Here is a 13,947-nt window from a genome sequence, read left to right on the forward strand (position 1 = left end):
AAAATTCAGGGGAAAAGATGACATATTTCTAGCCCTAGTGTTTCTCAAAGTATGGTCCATTGAGCATCTGGTGGACTTTTTAAAAAAAAGCAGTTTCTTGTGTCCTAACCCAGACCAACACAGCCAAAATCTCTAGAGACAGGGCCTGGTAATTTTTACTTTTCATAAGCTCCTCCATAGATCTCGTGTATACTAGATTTTGAGAACTATTTCCTAAAGGATGCGTTCGAAAAGTCAACATAACATAGTGATGGCAAACATAATTGCTGCAACAAGGTTTTTGCATAAGGATAAAGACTGCCAGATACATATATTCCTTCAAAAACATAGAGATATCACATGTTTTTCCTTAACTGGGATCATTCATGATAGTGATCAGAAAACTATCATTGCTTTAGCAAAACTTACACATATAAGTTGTATTCTGCGGGGTAGTTCCCTTACCTTCTGTTATCCTTCCAGTCTCCCAGCTCAAGTTCCAAAGTGCCCTGGAAGTGACGAGTGTGCAAAACAGGCATCAGTCCACCAAGTGTGTGGAGGTGCCCACACAAATAAGCTGTAGCCGAACTAACCAATGAAAAATAAATGAAACAAATGAACAAAGATAACTTGTGATGCCAAACTAATAAAAATATCTCTTCAGAAAATCAAGATAGGTAGAACAACATAAAAGAATTAAAAGCAATTAATTTTGATTTTGGAAGCCTGCCTTACCTCATTATGGACCGAATTCCTGGTGATGGAGAAAGGATAGTGGATGTTGTAAAGTGTCCAAACCAAATACTGTGGTTGCTCCGACTACTTTCCTTGGCCAGTAATAAAAGATCCTCCATCTGTTTCTGAAATCAGAGAAAAACAGAAGGAGCTTTAATTAGGGCTCAGGCTGAAATCTAATGTCAACAGGTTACACAGCTCCCTTGAGGTTTTGTAATAAGTATATTACATCTAAAGCTTAAACCCTATTAATCAGTGACCTGTATGGACCTCTGTAAGTTTCAAACTGTTTAAACATACAATTCATTTGATCCTAAAAATAACTCTGCACTAACTAGGACAGGGATTATTCCCATTTGATAGGTAAAGAAACAGAAATAAACAATCTTTAAATTACATAAATTTTTTTCTTTATTTATAAATATCTTTGCAGCAATGAAGAAGAACCACTAATCTTTCCAGCCCTGTATACCACAGTACAATTAATAAAGAGGATATTGAAACTAAACTTCTAAAACAATATGTACATATGTCCACAGAAAGCCTTGTACCTGAATATTTATAACATTCTACTCATAACAGACAAAAACTAGAAACCACCAAAAAATTGCAGTATATCCATACCCATACAATGGAATACTACTCAGCAATAAAAAGGATCCACACAGTAATATGGATGAATCCCAAAAACATACTAAGCAAAAAAGCCAGACACAAGAGTACATACTGTATGATTTCATTTATGTAAAATTCTAGAACAAACAGCACTAATCTATACTGACAGAAAACCCGTCAGTGGTTCCCTGGGACTGCAGGTGAAGACTAACAACACAAGAGAACTTTCTGGGGTAATGGAAATGTTCTGTCTTGATTGTGGTGACAGTTACACCAGTATATACATTTGTCAAAACTCTTCAAATACTCAAAATGAGTGCATTTTATTGTCTGTAAACCATCCCTCATAAAGATGATTTCTAAAATAACTTGTATATATAAAAATATACATTAATATTATCTCCAAAGTGCTTATAGCAATGAATTCCTGGGCCCTACTTTCAGAGTTTCTAATTTGGTAAGTCTCAGACAAAGCCTAGGAATCTGCATTTTATAAAACAGCTGCTTTTCATGCAGATTATCAAATCATACCTTAAAAAACACTATTCTATGGGGCTTCCCTGGTGGCGCAGTGGTTGAGAGTCCGCCTGCCGATGCAGGGAACACGGGTTCGTGCCCTGGTCCGGGAAGATCCCACATGCCGCGGAGCGGCTGGGCCCATGAGCCATGGCCACTGAGCCTGTGCGTCCGGAGCCTGTGCTCCGCAACTGGAGAGGCCACAGCAGTGAGAGGCCCACATACCGCAAACAAACAAACAAACAACAAAAAAACCCACTATTCTAAGGGGTAGGCTTTAAAATAATAAGCTGATCAACTCTGTCTAAAGACACTCAGTAGACAGGAAACAAAATATACCTTCCTTAAATAAAATGCCTAATAAACCCAAAGCATTTAACAATATTCTGTTCAAGTTTCTTTGAACCCTCATACCACTTTGAATCTTTCAGCACTTAGCAAATTCTGCCTTTTATTATAGTTATTTCTGTATAGGTCTTAAGCCCCACCAGTACATTAAATATTCTAAGAGGCCAAGCACTTGATCTTATCACCCTTGTATTCTTTTTTTTTTTTTTTTTGCGGTACGCGGGCCTCTCACTGTTGTGGCCTCTCCCGTTGTGGAGCACAGGCTCCGGACGCGCAGGCTCAGCGGCCATGGCTCACGGGCCTAGCCGCTCCACGGCATGTGGGATCTTCCCGGACCGGGGCACGAACCCGTGTCCCCTGCATCGGCAGGCGGACTCTCAACCACTGCGCCACCAGGGAAGCCCCACCCTTGTATTCTTATATATGGGCACATATGTCTTGCATTTGGGCACGTGCTCAATAATGAGTTGACATTTGCTGTACCAAGAAATAATTAGATGTTCTCAGATGTGACTTTCCATATGGTTTTAATCCAGCAACAATTTTCACCGAGCTTAACGAAAAATACTGTAAAAGAAACTTATTTAGGACTTCCTTGGTGGAGCAGTAGTTAAGAATCTGCCTGCCAATGCAGGGGACACAGGTTCGATCCCTGATCTGGGAAGATGCCACATGCCGCCGAGCAACTAAGACCGTGCGCCACAACTACTGAGCCTGCGCTCTAGAGCCCACGAGCCACAACTATAGAGCCCACGTGCCACAACTACTGAAGCCCGCGCACCTAGAGCCCATGCTCCACAACAAGAGAAGCCACTGCAATGAGAAGCCTGCGCACTGCAAGGAAGAGTAGCAAGCGCACCGCAAGAAGAGTAGCCCCCGCTCATCACAACTATAGAAAGCCCGCATGCAGCAATGAAGACCCAATGCAGACAAAAAAGAAAAAAAGAAAAAAAAAAAAAGAAAACTCATTTACTTCAATGGTTGCCCTTCTCTTACCAAAAAAATATAGACCATTAGTTAGAAATGGCAACTGTGGGGATTTAGGAATATACCACATAGTATACAAAGCTGTATGCCCTGCACCTTGCAAAGTGCATGCTGCACTTAGTACATATTTATTTTATTTTTAAAAAATATTTATTTATTTATTTGGCTGTGCTGGGTTAGTTGCAGCATGCAGGATCTTCGTTGCAGTATGCGGGCTCTTTTAGTTGTGGCATGCGGGCTCTTAGTTGTGGCATGCGGGATCTAGTTCCCTGACCAGGAATCAAACCCTGGTCCCCTGCATTGGGAGCAAGGAGTCTTAACCACTGGACCACCAGGGAAGTCCCAGTACATATTTAACAAATGTTTACTGAATTAATGTGAAATGTGAGGTACCGCTTTCCCAGATTTTGGAACAAGGACAGGGATAATAATAATAGGGTTCAAGTAGTCAATAATTTCTTCTAGCCATACCTGTAACCACAGCAGAATTTTCCTCAAGCATTTCTAGATAAGAACTTGTTTACCTAGTATAACTTTAAGTGAGCCGCATGTATCTGGGAAAAGATAAAATAGGTTAGCTGCAAAGGGAAGTGAGATTTTTTACTGTACCTGATCTAAAATTCCAAAGAAATTAAAAGGTCTCTTAGGCCCTGGATTTACGGTGGCATCCAAAGAGATGAAAGAATAGTTGCCAAAGGGAGTACTGTGGACGTAATGGAAAGAGCCATCCCTACGTACAGCAGAATATTTCCTAAAAAATATAAGACAGGAAAGTTTTAGTGCAATCATAAAATGACAAGATGAGTTTAAATTCCTGCCCTAATATCACACTATATTTTGCCTCCCTTTGAAAGGAAATTTCCATGATCTGACAGAGAAATACACAAAACTAGATCCACAATGGATACATCGATTAAAAGAAATTTTAAAGATTTCCTCCCATTGTCTCCAAAGATTCAGGCAAACATATTCATGTCACCAAGCAAAGCAGAGAAGTAGGTGGCTAATTTAGGTGGTCCACTAAACGTTTTGAAAGAGATTAGTCAGAATCCAGGGAAATGGTATTTATCAATCATTAAAAATTTTAGTGAGGGCGTTCTAAGTACCTAGCAGAATTCTTGGTGTAGTGAGATACAACTGTTTACTTCTTGAAACAGGACTGCAGAGGCTTAAGTCACAATAAAGCCTTGCAAAGATGAAGTCATCAAGCCAGGAGAAAAATGTTAAGTCTGGGCCAGTAAATCTTTTATCGGTTCCTAAAAATATATTGAAAACATACACAGGGTCCACATACAGTAATGAAAGTCCTCACCACCTTAAGTATCAACAATATTCAAGTGTCCAGAAAGTTGGAGAGTGAAGAGCAGGGAGAAAGGATGGGTAACAGAGTACACAGTGTTGGCACCCATTAAGTATTTGTTGAATAATGTGAAAGAAAGTATAGATTATATTTGGAGCATACCTTTATTATTCAAATGTCAGAACATTATAAGAAAATATCTAAGTGTCTTACATGATGTTTTACCTAAGAGCACATATGAAAAAAATACAAATAAACTTCTGAAATTTAATGTGCTATCAGAGAGCTAATTTTAAGCAACAACAGCCAACAAATATATCATAAATAAATATATTATCATAGATACTACAATTAATAGTCAATTAGCTCCTCTTGGTATTTTTTGAATTTCTATTTCAGGGTTTTTTCCTCATTAAAATGTGTATTTATATTTTTCCTGCTTAGTTTGTTTTCAGAGTTATTCTTCAGGATCTTATAATCTTACATATGTTGTTTCCTTTCCTACATTTTTGACATATTAAAATCCAACTATCTAAAATAAAATCCAACTACTTGAAAACAGAGGTTAAAATATACAATAGTTTTGAATTCTGGATTTTGGCATCTCTGAGGCATTGTAGAGATCAAGATTTAACCTTAAGATTTTTTTCCTTCCAGTTGATATTTCTATAATGTCTATATCTCTAGCAAAATGTCACATATTAAATCCGGATAAAGTTTAGGTGGTTAGAAACAAAAATATAAAGGTAAGAAACTTTAAAGTGACTAATAACTTTACCTTCCCAATAACTAATCAGACCCTAAGTCCTATTGATTCTTTGAAAATGTCTCTTAAGCCCGTTCCCACAGTCGCCATCAAAGATACAAAGAGTTAATAAGTGAAAGATATTCATCTCTGTCCTTTTCCTTCCTCACATTAACAAAAGAGGACAACCTCCTCTTGCAAGTTAAGGTGACTCTAGTTATATGTTAACCAATGCTTTATGACCTACCATCCTCAAATTCATGTCACCATCCCCATATCCATGACCCTTTTTCAGACAGGTATGTCTTATATTCATTTCAGGCCTTTTCCTTATGATGGTTAGACTGCTGCAGGATTCTTCTATTTGGTCTACACAACTCTAATCTCTCCCTTTTTCTTTTTATCCCTATCCCTATTTTGCTGTGTGTCTGCCCTTTATAAAATACTACATTCACTGTTACTTATCTCCTAAGGAACCTATACTGGATCATAAACTATTACCCATCACATCTAAATTTCTGTGCTTGTCACTTGACACCTCCATAAACTGGCTCTACACTATCTATCCAGTGTCACACCAATCCTCAATATGAACCTTTATTCTGGTGATAGCAGTTTCCTTACTGCCCCCCAAAAGCTCATTCCAAGCTTTCTTAATGTATTTTTTAAAATTTTTAATTTATTTATTTGGCTGCATCAGGTCTTCGCTGTGGCACGCAGGATCTTCGTTGCAGCATGTGGGATCTTTTAGTTGTGGAATGCAACTAAAGCTCTGTTTATACTGATCCTTTCAAAATATACCCCTCAGAATTTCTTACTTCTCCAAATGCTACCCGTCTTTTAAGACTGGACACAATTTTCACTTCTTTTACAAAGTCTTCTCTAACTTGCAGCTAGTAGATAAGTTCTAGAGATCTAAAGCACAGTATAGTACTTATAGTCAACAATACTGTATTATAAACTTCAAAGTTGCTAACAGACCAGACCTTAATCGTTCTCACCACAAAAAAAGAAACAGTAACTGTGTCACTTGTGATAGGGTTATTAGCTAACCCTATGGTGACAGTCATGTTGCAATATATAAATGTATCACATGAACACACTGTATACCTTAAACTTACACAATGTTATATGTCAATTATATCTCAATAAAAAATAAAAATAAAAAATAAAGTCTGCTCTATGTCCACCCCATGCTAACCTCTGCCTTTTCTGATTTCTCATAGTGATAATTAAGTGTAATAAATAATCTAGCATTTCACAGCCATTCCTTCATGTTCTTTTTTTTTTTTTTCACTTTCTTTTCTAATTGTTTCCTGAACAATTTTTATCTCCCTTAGCTAGACTTACTTGAAGGTAGAGGCCATATTTTTTAATATTAGCTCTTGTATTTCTCACACTATTCAACTAATTATAGGCTCTTAAGACTTGCTACTTGACTGACTGTGTAAAACAAAGCTACTGAATACCCTGGAACAGAAAGTGAAATTATAGCCAAAAGAAGAATTCCAATACAGTGAAACTAGAGAATGGGCTTTCTAACTCAAAGATCCTTTCATATTCATGGCCTTTTTCATATTCATGCACATAAAAATTTCTTTAATATTTGTATGACATACTGGACAAAGCAGCCAGGGGTGAACAACTGGGCTCTTCAGCCACCCCAGAGGCTAAGAGAATCAGTATCTCAGCATTCTGAAAATCCACAGTACTCTGGTTGACAAGCTCTGATCTAAACGATTTTTGCTGTGCATCAATGGCAAAAGAAAAAAGTCTGTATAGAATATTAAACGTACCATTAGTCGACGAAAAGCATTAAAGTATATGAAATAAAAAGAATAAAAGGGACTTCCATGGTGGCGCAGTGGTTAAGAATATGCCTGCCAATGCAGGGGACATGGGGTTCGATCCCTGGTCCGGGAAGATCCCACATGCCGTGGAGCAACTAAGCCCGTATTCTTGGTGTAGTGAGATACAACTGTTTACTTCTTGAAACAGGACTGCAGAGGCTTAAGTCACAATAAAGCCTTGCAAAGATGAAGTCATCAAGCCAGGAGAAAAATGTTAAGTCTGGGCCAGTAAATCTTTTATCGGTTCCTAAAAATATATTGAAAACATACACAGGGTCCACATACAGTAATGAAAGTCCTCACCACCTTAAGTATCAACAATATTCAAGTGTCCAGAAAGTTGGAGAGTGAAGAGCAGGGAGAAAGGATGGGTAACAGAGTACACAGTGTTGGCACCCATTAAGTATTTGTTGAATAATGTGAAAGAAAGTATAGATTATATTTGGAGCATACCTTTATTATTCAAATGTCAGAACATTATAAGAAAATATCTAAGTGTCTTACATGATGTTTTACCTAAGAGCACATATGAAAAAAATACAAATAAACTTCTGAAATTTAATGTGCTATCAGAGAGCTAATTTTAAGCAACAACAGCCAACAAATATATCATAAATAAATATATTATCATAGATACTACAATTAATAGTCAATTAGCTCCTCTTGGTATTTTTTGAATTTCTATTTCAGGGTTTTTTCCTCATTAAAATGTGTATTTATATTTTTCCTGCTTAGTTTGTTTTCAGAGTTATTCTTCAGGATCTTATAATCTTACATATGTTGTTTCCTTTCCTACATTTTTGACATATTAAAATCCAACTATCTAAAATAAAATCCAACTACTTGAAAACAGAGGTTAAAATATACAATAGTTTTGAATTCTGGATTTTGGCATCTCTGAGGCATTGTAGAGATCAAGATTTAACCTTAAGATTTTTTTCCTTCCAGTTGATATTTCTATAATGTCTATATCTCTAGCAAAATGTCACATATTAAATCCGGATAAAGTTTAGGTGGTTAGAAACAAAAATATAAAGGTAAGAAACTTTAAAGTGACTAATAACTTTACCTTCCCAATAACTAATCAGACCCTAAGTCCTATTGATTCTTTGAAAATGTCTCTTAAGCCCGTTCCCACAGTCGCCATCAAAGATACAAAGAGTTAATAAGTGAAAGATATTCATCTCTGTCCTTTTCCTTCCTCACATTAACAAAAGAGGACAACCTCCTCTTGCAAGTTAAGGTGACTCTAGTTATATGTTAACCAATGCTTTATGACCTACCATCCTCAAATTCATGTCACCATCCCCATATCCATGACCCTTTTTCAGACAGGTATGTCTTATATTCATTTCAGGCCTTTTCCTTATGATGGTTAGACTGCTGCAGGATTCTTCTATTTGGTCTACACAACTCTAATCTCTCCCTTTTTCTTTTTATCCCTATCCCTATTTTGCTGTGTGTCTGCCCTTTATAAAATACTACATTCACTGTTACTTATCTCCTAAGGAACCTATACTGGATCATAAACTATTACCCATCACATCTAAATTTCTGTGCTTGTCACTTGACACCTCCATAAACTGGCTCTACACTATCTATCCAGTGTCACACCAATCCTCAATATGAACCTTTATTCTGGTGATAGCAGTTTCCTTACTGCCCCCCAAAAGCTCATTCCAAGCTTTCTTAATGTATTTTTTAAAATTTTTAATTTATTTATTTGGCTGCATCAGGTCTTCGCTGTGGCACGCAGGATCTTCGTTGCAGCATGTGGGATCTTTTAGTTGTGGAATGCAACTAAAGCTCTGTTTATACTGATCCTTTCAAAATATACCCCTCAGAATTTCTTACTTCTCCAAATGCTACCCGTCTTTTAAGACTGGACACAATTTTCACTTCTTTTACAAAGTCTTCTCTAACTTGCAGCTAGTAGATAAGTTCTAGAGATCTAAAGCACAGTATAGTACTTATAGTCAACAATACTGTATTATAAACTTCAAAGTTGCTAACAGACCAGACCTTAATCGTTCTCACCACAAAAAAAGAAACAGTAACTGTGTCACTTGTGATAGGGTTATTAGCTAACCCTATGGTGACAGTCATGTTGCAATATATAAATGTATCACATGAACACACTGTATACCTTAAACTTACACAATGTTATATGTCAATTATATCTCAATAAAAAATAAAAATAAAAAATAAAGTCTGCTCTATGTCCACCCCATGCTAACCTCTGCCTTTTCTGATTTCTCATAGTGATAATTAAGTGTAATAAATAATCTAGCATTTCACAGCCATTCCTTCATGTTCTTTTTTTTTTTTTTTTCACTTTCTTTTCTAATTGTTTCCTGAACAATTTTTATCTCCCTTAGCTAGACTTACTTGAAGGTAGAGGCCATATTTTTTAATATTAGCTCTTGTATTTCTCACACTATTCAACTAATTATAGGCTCTTAAGACTTGCTACTTGACTGACTGTGTAAAACAAAGCTACTGAATACCCTGGAACAGAAAGTGAAATTATAGCCAAAAGAAGAATTCCAATACAGTGAAACTAGAGAATGGGCTTTCTAACTCAAAGATCCTTTCATATTCATGGCCTTTTTCATATTCATGCACATAAAAATTTCTTTAATATTTGTATGACATACTGGACAAAGCAGCCAGGGGTGAACAACTGGGCTCTTCAGCCACCCCAGAGGCTAAGAGAATCAGTATCTCAGCATTCTGAAAATCCACAGTACTCTGGTTGACAAGCTCTGATCTAAACGATTTTTGCTGTGCATCAATGGCAAAAGAAAAAAGTCTGTATAGAATATTAAACGTACCATTAGTCGACGAAAAGCATTAAAGTATATGAAATAAAAAGAATAAAAGGGACTTCCATGGTGGCGCAGTGGTTAAGAATATGCCTGCCAATGCAGGGGACATGGGGTTCGATCCCTGGTCCGGGAAGATCCCACATGCCGTGGAGCAACTAAGCCCGTGCACCACAGCTACTGAGCCTGCACTCTAGAGCCCATGAACCACAACTGCTGAGCCCGCGAGCCACAAATGCTGAGCCTGCATGCCACAACTACTGAAGCCCGTGTGCCTAGAGCCCGTGCTCCACAACGAGAGGCCACTGCAATGAGAAGCCCATGCATCACAATGATGAGTAGCCCCTGCTCACCGCAACTAGAGAGAGCCCTCATGCAGCAACAAAGACCCAATGCAGCCAAAAATAAATAAATAATTTTTTAAAAAAAGAATAAAAGGAAAGAAGAGGTCCAAGCAAACAAACAAAAAATGAATCACCAAAATAATAATAATAAACTAAAAGGCTCCTTTTCTAAATTACCAGAGGTTCTTTTCTCTGTTAAAAAATGTTTTCACCCATTCAGTGAATCGATTGCACCCTCCTTGTAACAGACTCTACATTGTGGTCTGTCGTCTGTTCATTACAGTACCTGTAATAATTCTCAACACTCTCCAGACTTGGAATGTTGAATGCATCTAATTAAAAAGAAAAGAGCAAACATCATCTATATTAAAAAGAAAAATGCAAACATGTTAATGACTACAGAAAAATGACAATTCTTTCAATAACACTTTAGATGACAGATGCCAATTAATTAGATTGGCATTTAATTTTAATTTTTAAAACTTGATAATAGAATTCAGGTTATCTGGAAACTTATCTAAAGCACCTAGTATACTGAAGAACAATGAATATTTTGAATTATGTACTACTCAGAATAAATCAATTTGAAGTTATAAGCCTGGACCACTGTTGCTGCTATTTTAATTGTGTGATTCTGGAAGCCAGGAAGGACTGGATTCATGCCTGATATATGGATCCATGTCATGGGCTTCTAAACAGCAGATGACTTTGATAACGGCCAAAGCCCCTCTTTTTTTTTTTTTTTTAATTTAACATCTTTATTGGAGTATAACTGTTTTACAATGGTGTGTTAGTTTCTGCTTTACAACAAAGTGAATCAGTTATACATATACATATGTTCCCATATCTCTTCCCTCTTGCGTCTCCCTCCCTCCCACCCTCCCTATTCCACCCCTCTAGGTGGTCACAAAGCACCGAGCTGATCAAAGCCCCTCTTTTTAAATCTTAAAAAAGATTCAGTTACAAAGAAGTTATATAATGGTAAGGGAAAAGGTTAAGGGCATCATAGAATACTTATCTGGAAATATAATAATTTCATAGAGCTTGATTGCTTGGTTGCAATAGCTAAAATTGTTTATCAGCTTTGACTTCCAAGAATCCACTACATTTCTGATAACCTTAGAAAGTAAGCTGCAAGCTCAATTTAGGCCAGAAGCAATATTATTGTGTATATGATCCTCTTGCTAAGAGAACAATTCTGTTAGAGTTAAATCTTCTTTTTTTTTTTTGGCAACACTGCATGGCTTGTGGGATCTCGGTTTCTGAACCAGGGATTGAATCTAGGCCATGGCAGTGAAGTGCCAAATCCTAACATTTAGACCACCAAAGAACTCCCTATTATAGTTAAATCTTAATTAAGATTTATATATATATACACACGCACACACACACATATATACCATAAGCATTTATGCCTATACAAGTCACATTAAATGATTATGAACTCCAAAGGACTATTCAAATTATTTAATCACAAAACTCCATTTGATATTTGTTACTTTAAATATGTCAGTAGTTTGGCTTGGAAAACTTTTTTAATATACACAGATTTGCTTTTATTGCAAAGAATTTGACTTGTACCCTTAATTAAGATCAGGGAAAAAAGGGAATATAAACATACCAGAGAAAGTTGTAAGTCAGAATCCTATTTTTAATTTATAATTTCTAGCTGCTTTGTAAGAACTATAGTTGACCCTTGAACAACACAGGTTTGAACTATGTCAATCCACTTATATGCAGATTTTTTTCAATACATACGTACTACAGTACTACACAGATCCTTGGTTGGTTGAATCCACAGATGCATAGGGCCGACTGTAAAGTTATATCCGAATTTTTGACTGCTTGGGGGTCAGTGTCCCTAACCCCCACGTTCTTCAAGGGTCAACTGTTTTTATAAAGAGGGGTTTTCCGATCTAACAAATAGCTGTGTATTTCACCAGATAGAATTTTAAAAGATAGCTTTTTAAAAAATATATAAATAGGTACTCATCAGCAATGAATAATCAAGTGAAGCAAACAAATGAAATACTTAAGTAACCAATAAGAAAGTCAACCTTTATGAAACAAACAGATCTACCATCAGGACTCTTGGAAAACAGTTCAATTCCTTATTAACACAACAATCATAATCTAAAAAATGGGAAGGGGTTATCCATTTCTCTCGCCATGCATATTGGGATATATTTGTAATTTTAATTTTTAAATATATACACAGCAAAATTCAATCTTTGTGATGTACAGTTCTATGGATTTTGACAAACACATAGTCATGTATCTACCACCACAATCAACATACAGAACAGTTCTATTACCCCGCAAAATTATCTCATGATGCCTCTTTGTAGTCAGCCTCTCCCTCCATCTTCAACCCTTTGCAACCACAGTTTGTTCTCTGTCTATAGTTTCACCTTTTCTTGAATGTCATATAAATGGAATTATACAGTAATGCAGACTTATGGGTTTGGCTTCTTTCACTTAGCAAAATTATATCTTTTTAAACATCCATCTGCATGGATTTTGCTATATGCTTTTCTTCCATGTAAAGAAGAAAGAAACCATACCAGTTTCCCCCTCAAGGTCTAACAGTGACATCTGAAGTTTTAAAATCACATATTGTAGTTGAATTTCATAGTTGTGGCCTTTAGTATATCTAAGCTTACGTTACAACGTCCCATTTTGTAATTTTACAATGTAAAGTGGAGAATCTAGGCTCCTGAAGGAAAAAAAATCTAGTCTTAATTATAACTGGGACTTGACTCTTACCATGATTTCCTTTGATATCGAGCCACTTGGTTTTTTCCATGACCCTTGTCTTCTTCAGAATACCCTGGTAAGTTTGCCATTCTGCCTCTTGCTGCCTGGATCCCAAATTTTCCTTTGTTTTGGCGTCTGTCAGGTCTCCTGTAGGTTTATGTAAGAATTGAATAACAATGCAAAATAAAGCTGGGCTGGGGGTTCAATTTTTTTTTTAATGCACACTGAAGAACAAAGATATTTAAAGTACTCAACATGTATTAGCATAACCACTTATGAATCCATCTCTGTCCAAAGCAAGCCATCGAAAATAAGATTCTCAGCACGTGCACGTGCTTTATTTGTTTCTTATAGGTTAGCAAGTGCCTATTTAACCTCCTGTGATATTAGAAATGGGTTGTGAAAAATGTATCTTTAAAGGGAGCAGTACAAAATGCATCTTGAGACTCTGATGAAATGAAAACTCTTTAATAAGAAATTCCAACACTTTGGGAAGGTGTAAATATCTATGGTAACCTTATTTTGCAAACCCCAAATCAGGATATGTGATCTGACCTAGTATTATTTTTACAGCAAGAAACAATCCGAAAGGTGTATGGAAAATGAAATACCAAAACTTCTGGGAAACTAGACAGACATTTGAAATTGAGATTGTCCATAAAATGAGGACTCCATCATATCAGCAGAGGTGAAAGATGAATCCCCCAAGAGCCAGGATAGATGCTCCTTTAGCTTCTTCTCCAACACAGTTGGGAGCAAAGGGTTTGGGGTTTGAACACTATAGGGAACCAAGTCACAGAAGTATCAAAGGATGAAAAAAAAAAAAAAGTGTCCTGAGTCACTTGAAGCCTCAAACAACTGACAATATAAGATTAATACTGTAAAGGGCTTCCCTGGTGGCGCAGTGGTTGAGAATCCGCCTGCGGATGCAGGGGACACGGGTTCG

General features: G+C 36.7%; 1 protein-coding gene across 7 annotated transcripts in view; it reads right to left on the reverse strand.

Moving 5' to 3' along the window:
* The window catches only part of TMEM62 (transmembrane protein 62), a 36,430-nt gene that overhangs the window by 21,121 nt on the left and 1,362 nt on the right, over window positions 1–13,947 (reverse strand). For 3 of the 7 annotated variants that reach the window (XM_028495528.2, XM_024118297.3, XM_028495531.2), the window contains exons 3-7: window positions 13,011–13,148; window positions 10,531–10,576; window positions 3,790–3,931; window positions 715–839; window positions 445–567 (exon numbers count right to left, since the gene is read on the reverse strand). In XM_028495528.2, the coding sequence (XP_028351329.1) occupies window positions 445–567; window positions 715–839; window positions 3,790–3,931; window positions 10,531–10,576; window positions 13,011–13,148 (574 nt within the window). Of the gene's footprint in view, window positions 1–444; window positions 568–714; window positions 840–3,651; window positions 3,732–3,789; window positions 3,932–10,530; window positions 10,577–13,010; window positions 13,149–13,947 lie in introns of those variants that run through there. The other 4 variants (XM_055088282.1, XM_055088283.1, XM_028495529.2 and 1 more) reach the window with 2 other exon arrangements.

The sequence above is a fragment of the Physeter macrocephalus genome, chromosome 11, assembly GCF_002837175.3.
Source record: "Physeter macrocephalus isolate SW-GA chromosome 11, ASM283717v5, whole genome shotgun sequence".
Lineage (NCBI taxonomy): Eukaryota > Metazoa > Chordata > Mammalia > Artiodactyla > Physeteridae > Physeter > Physeter macrocephalus.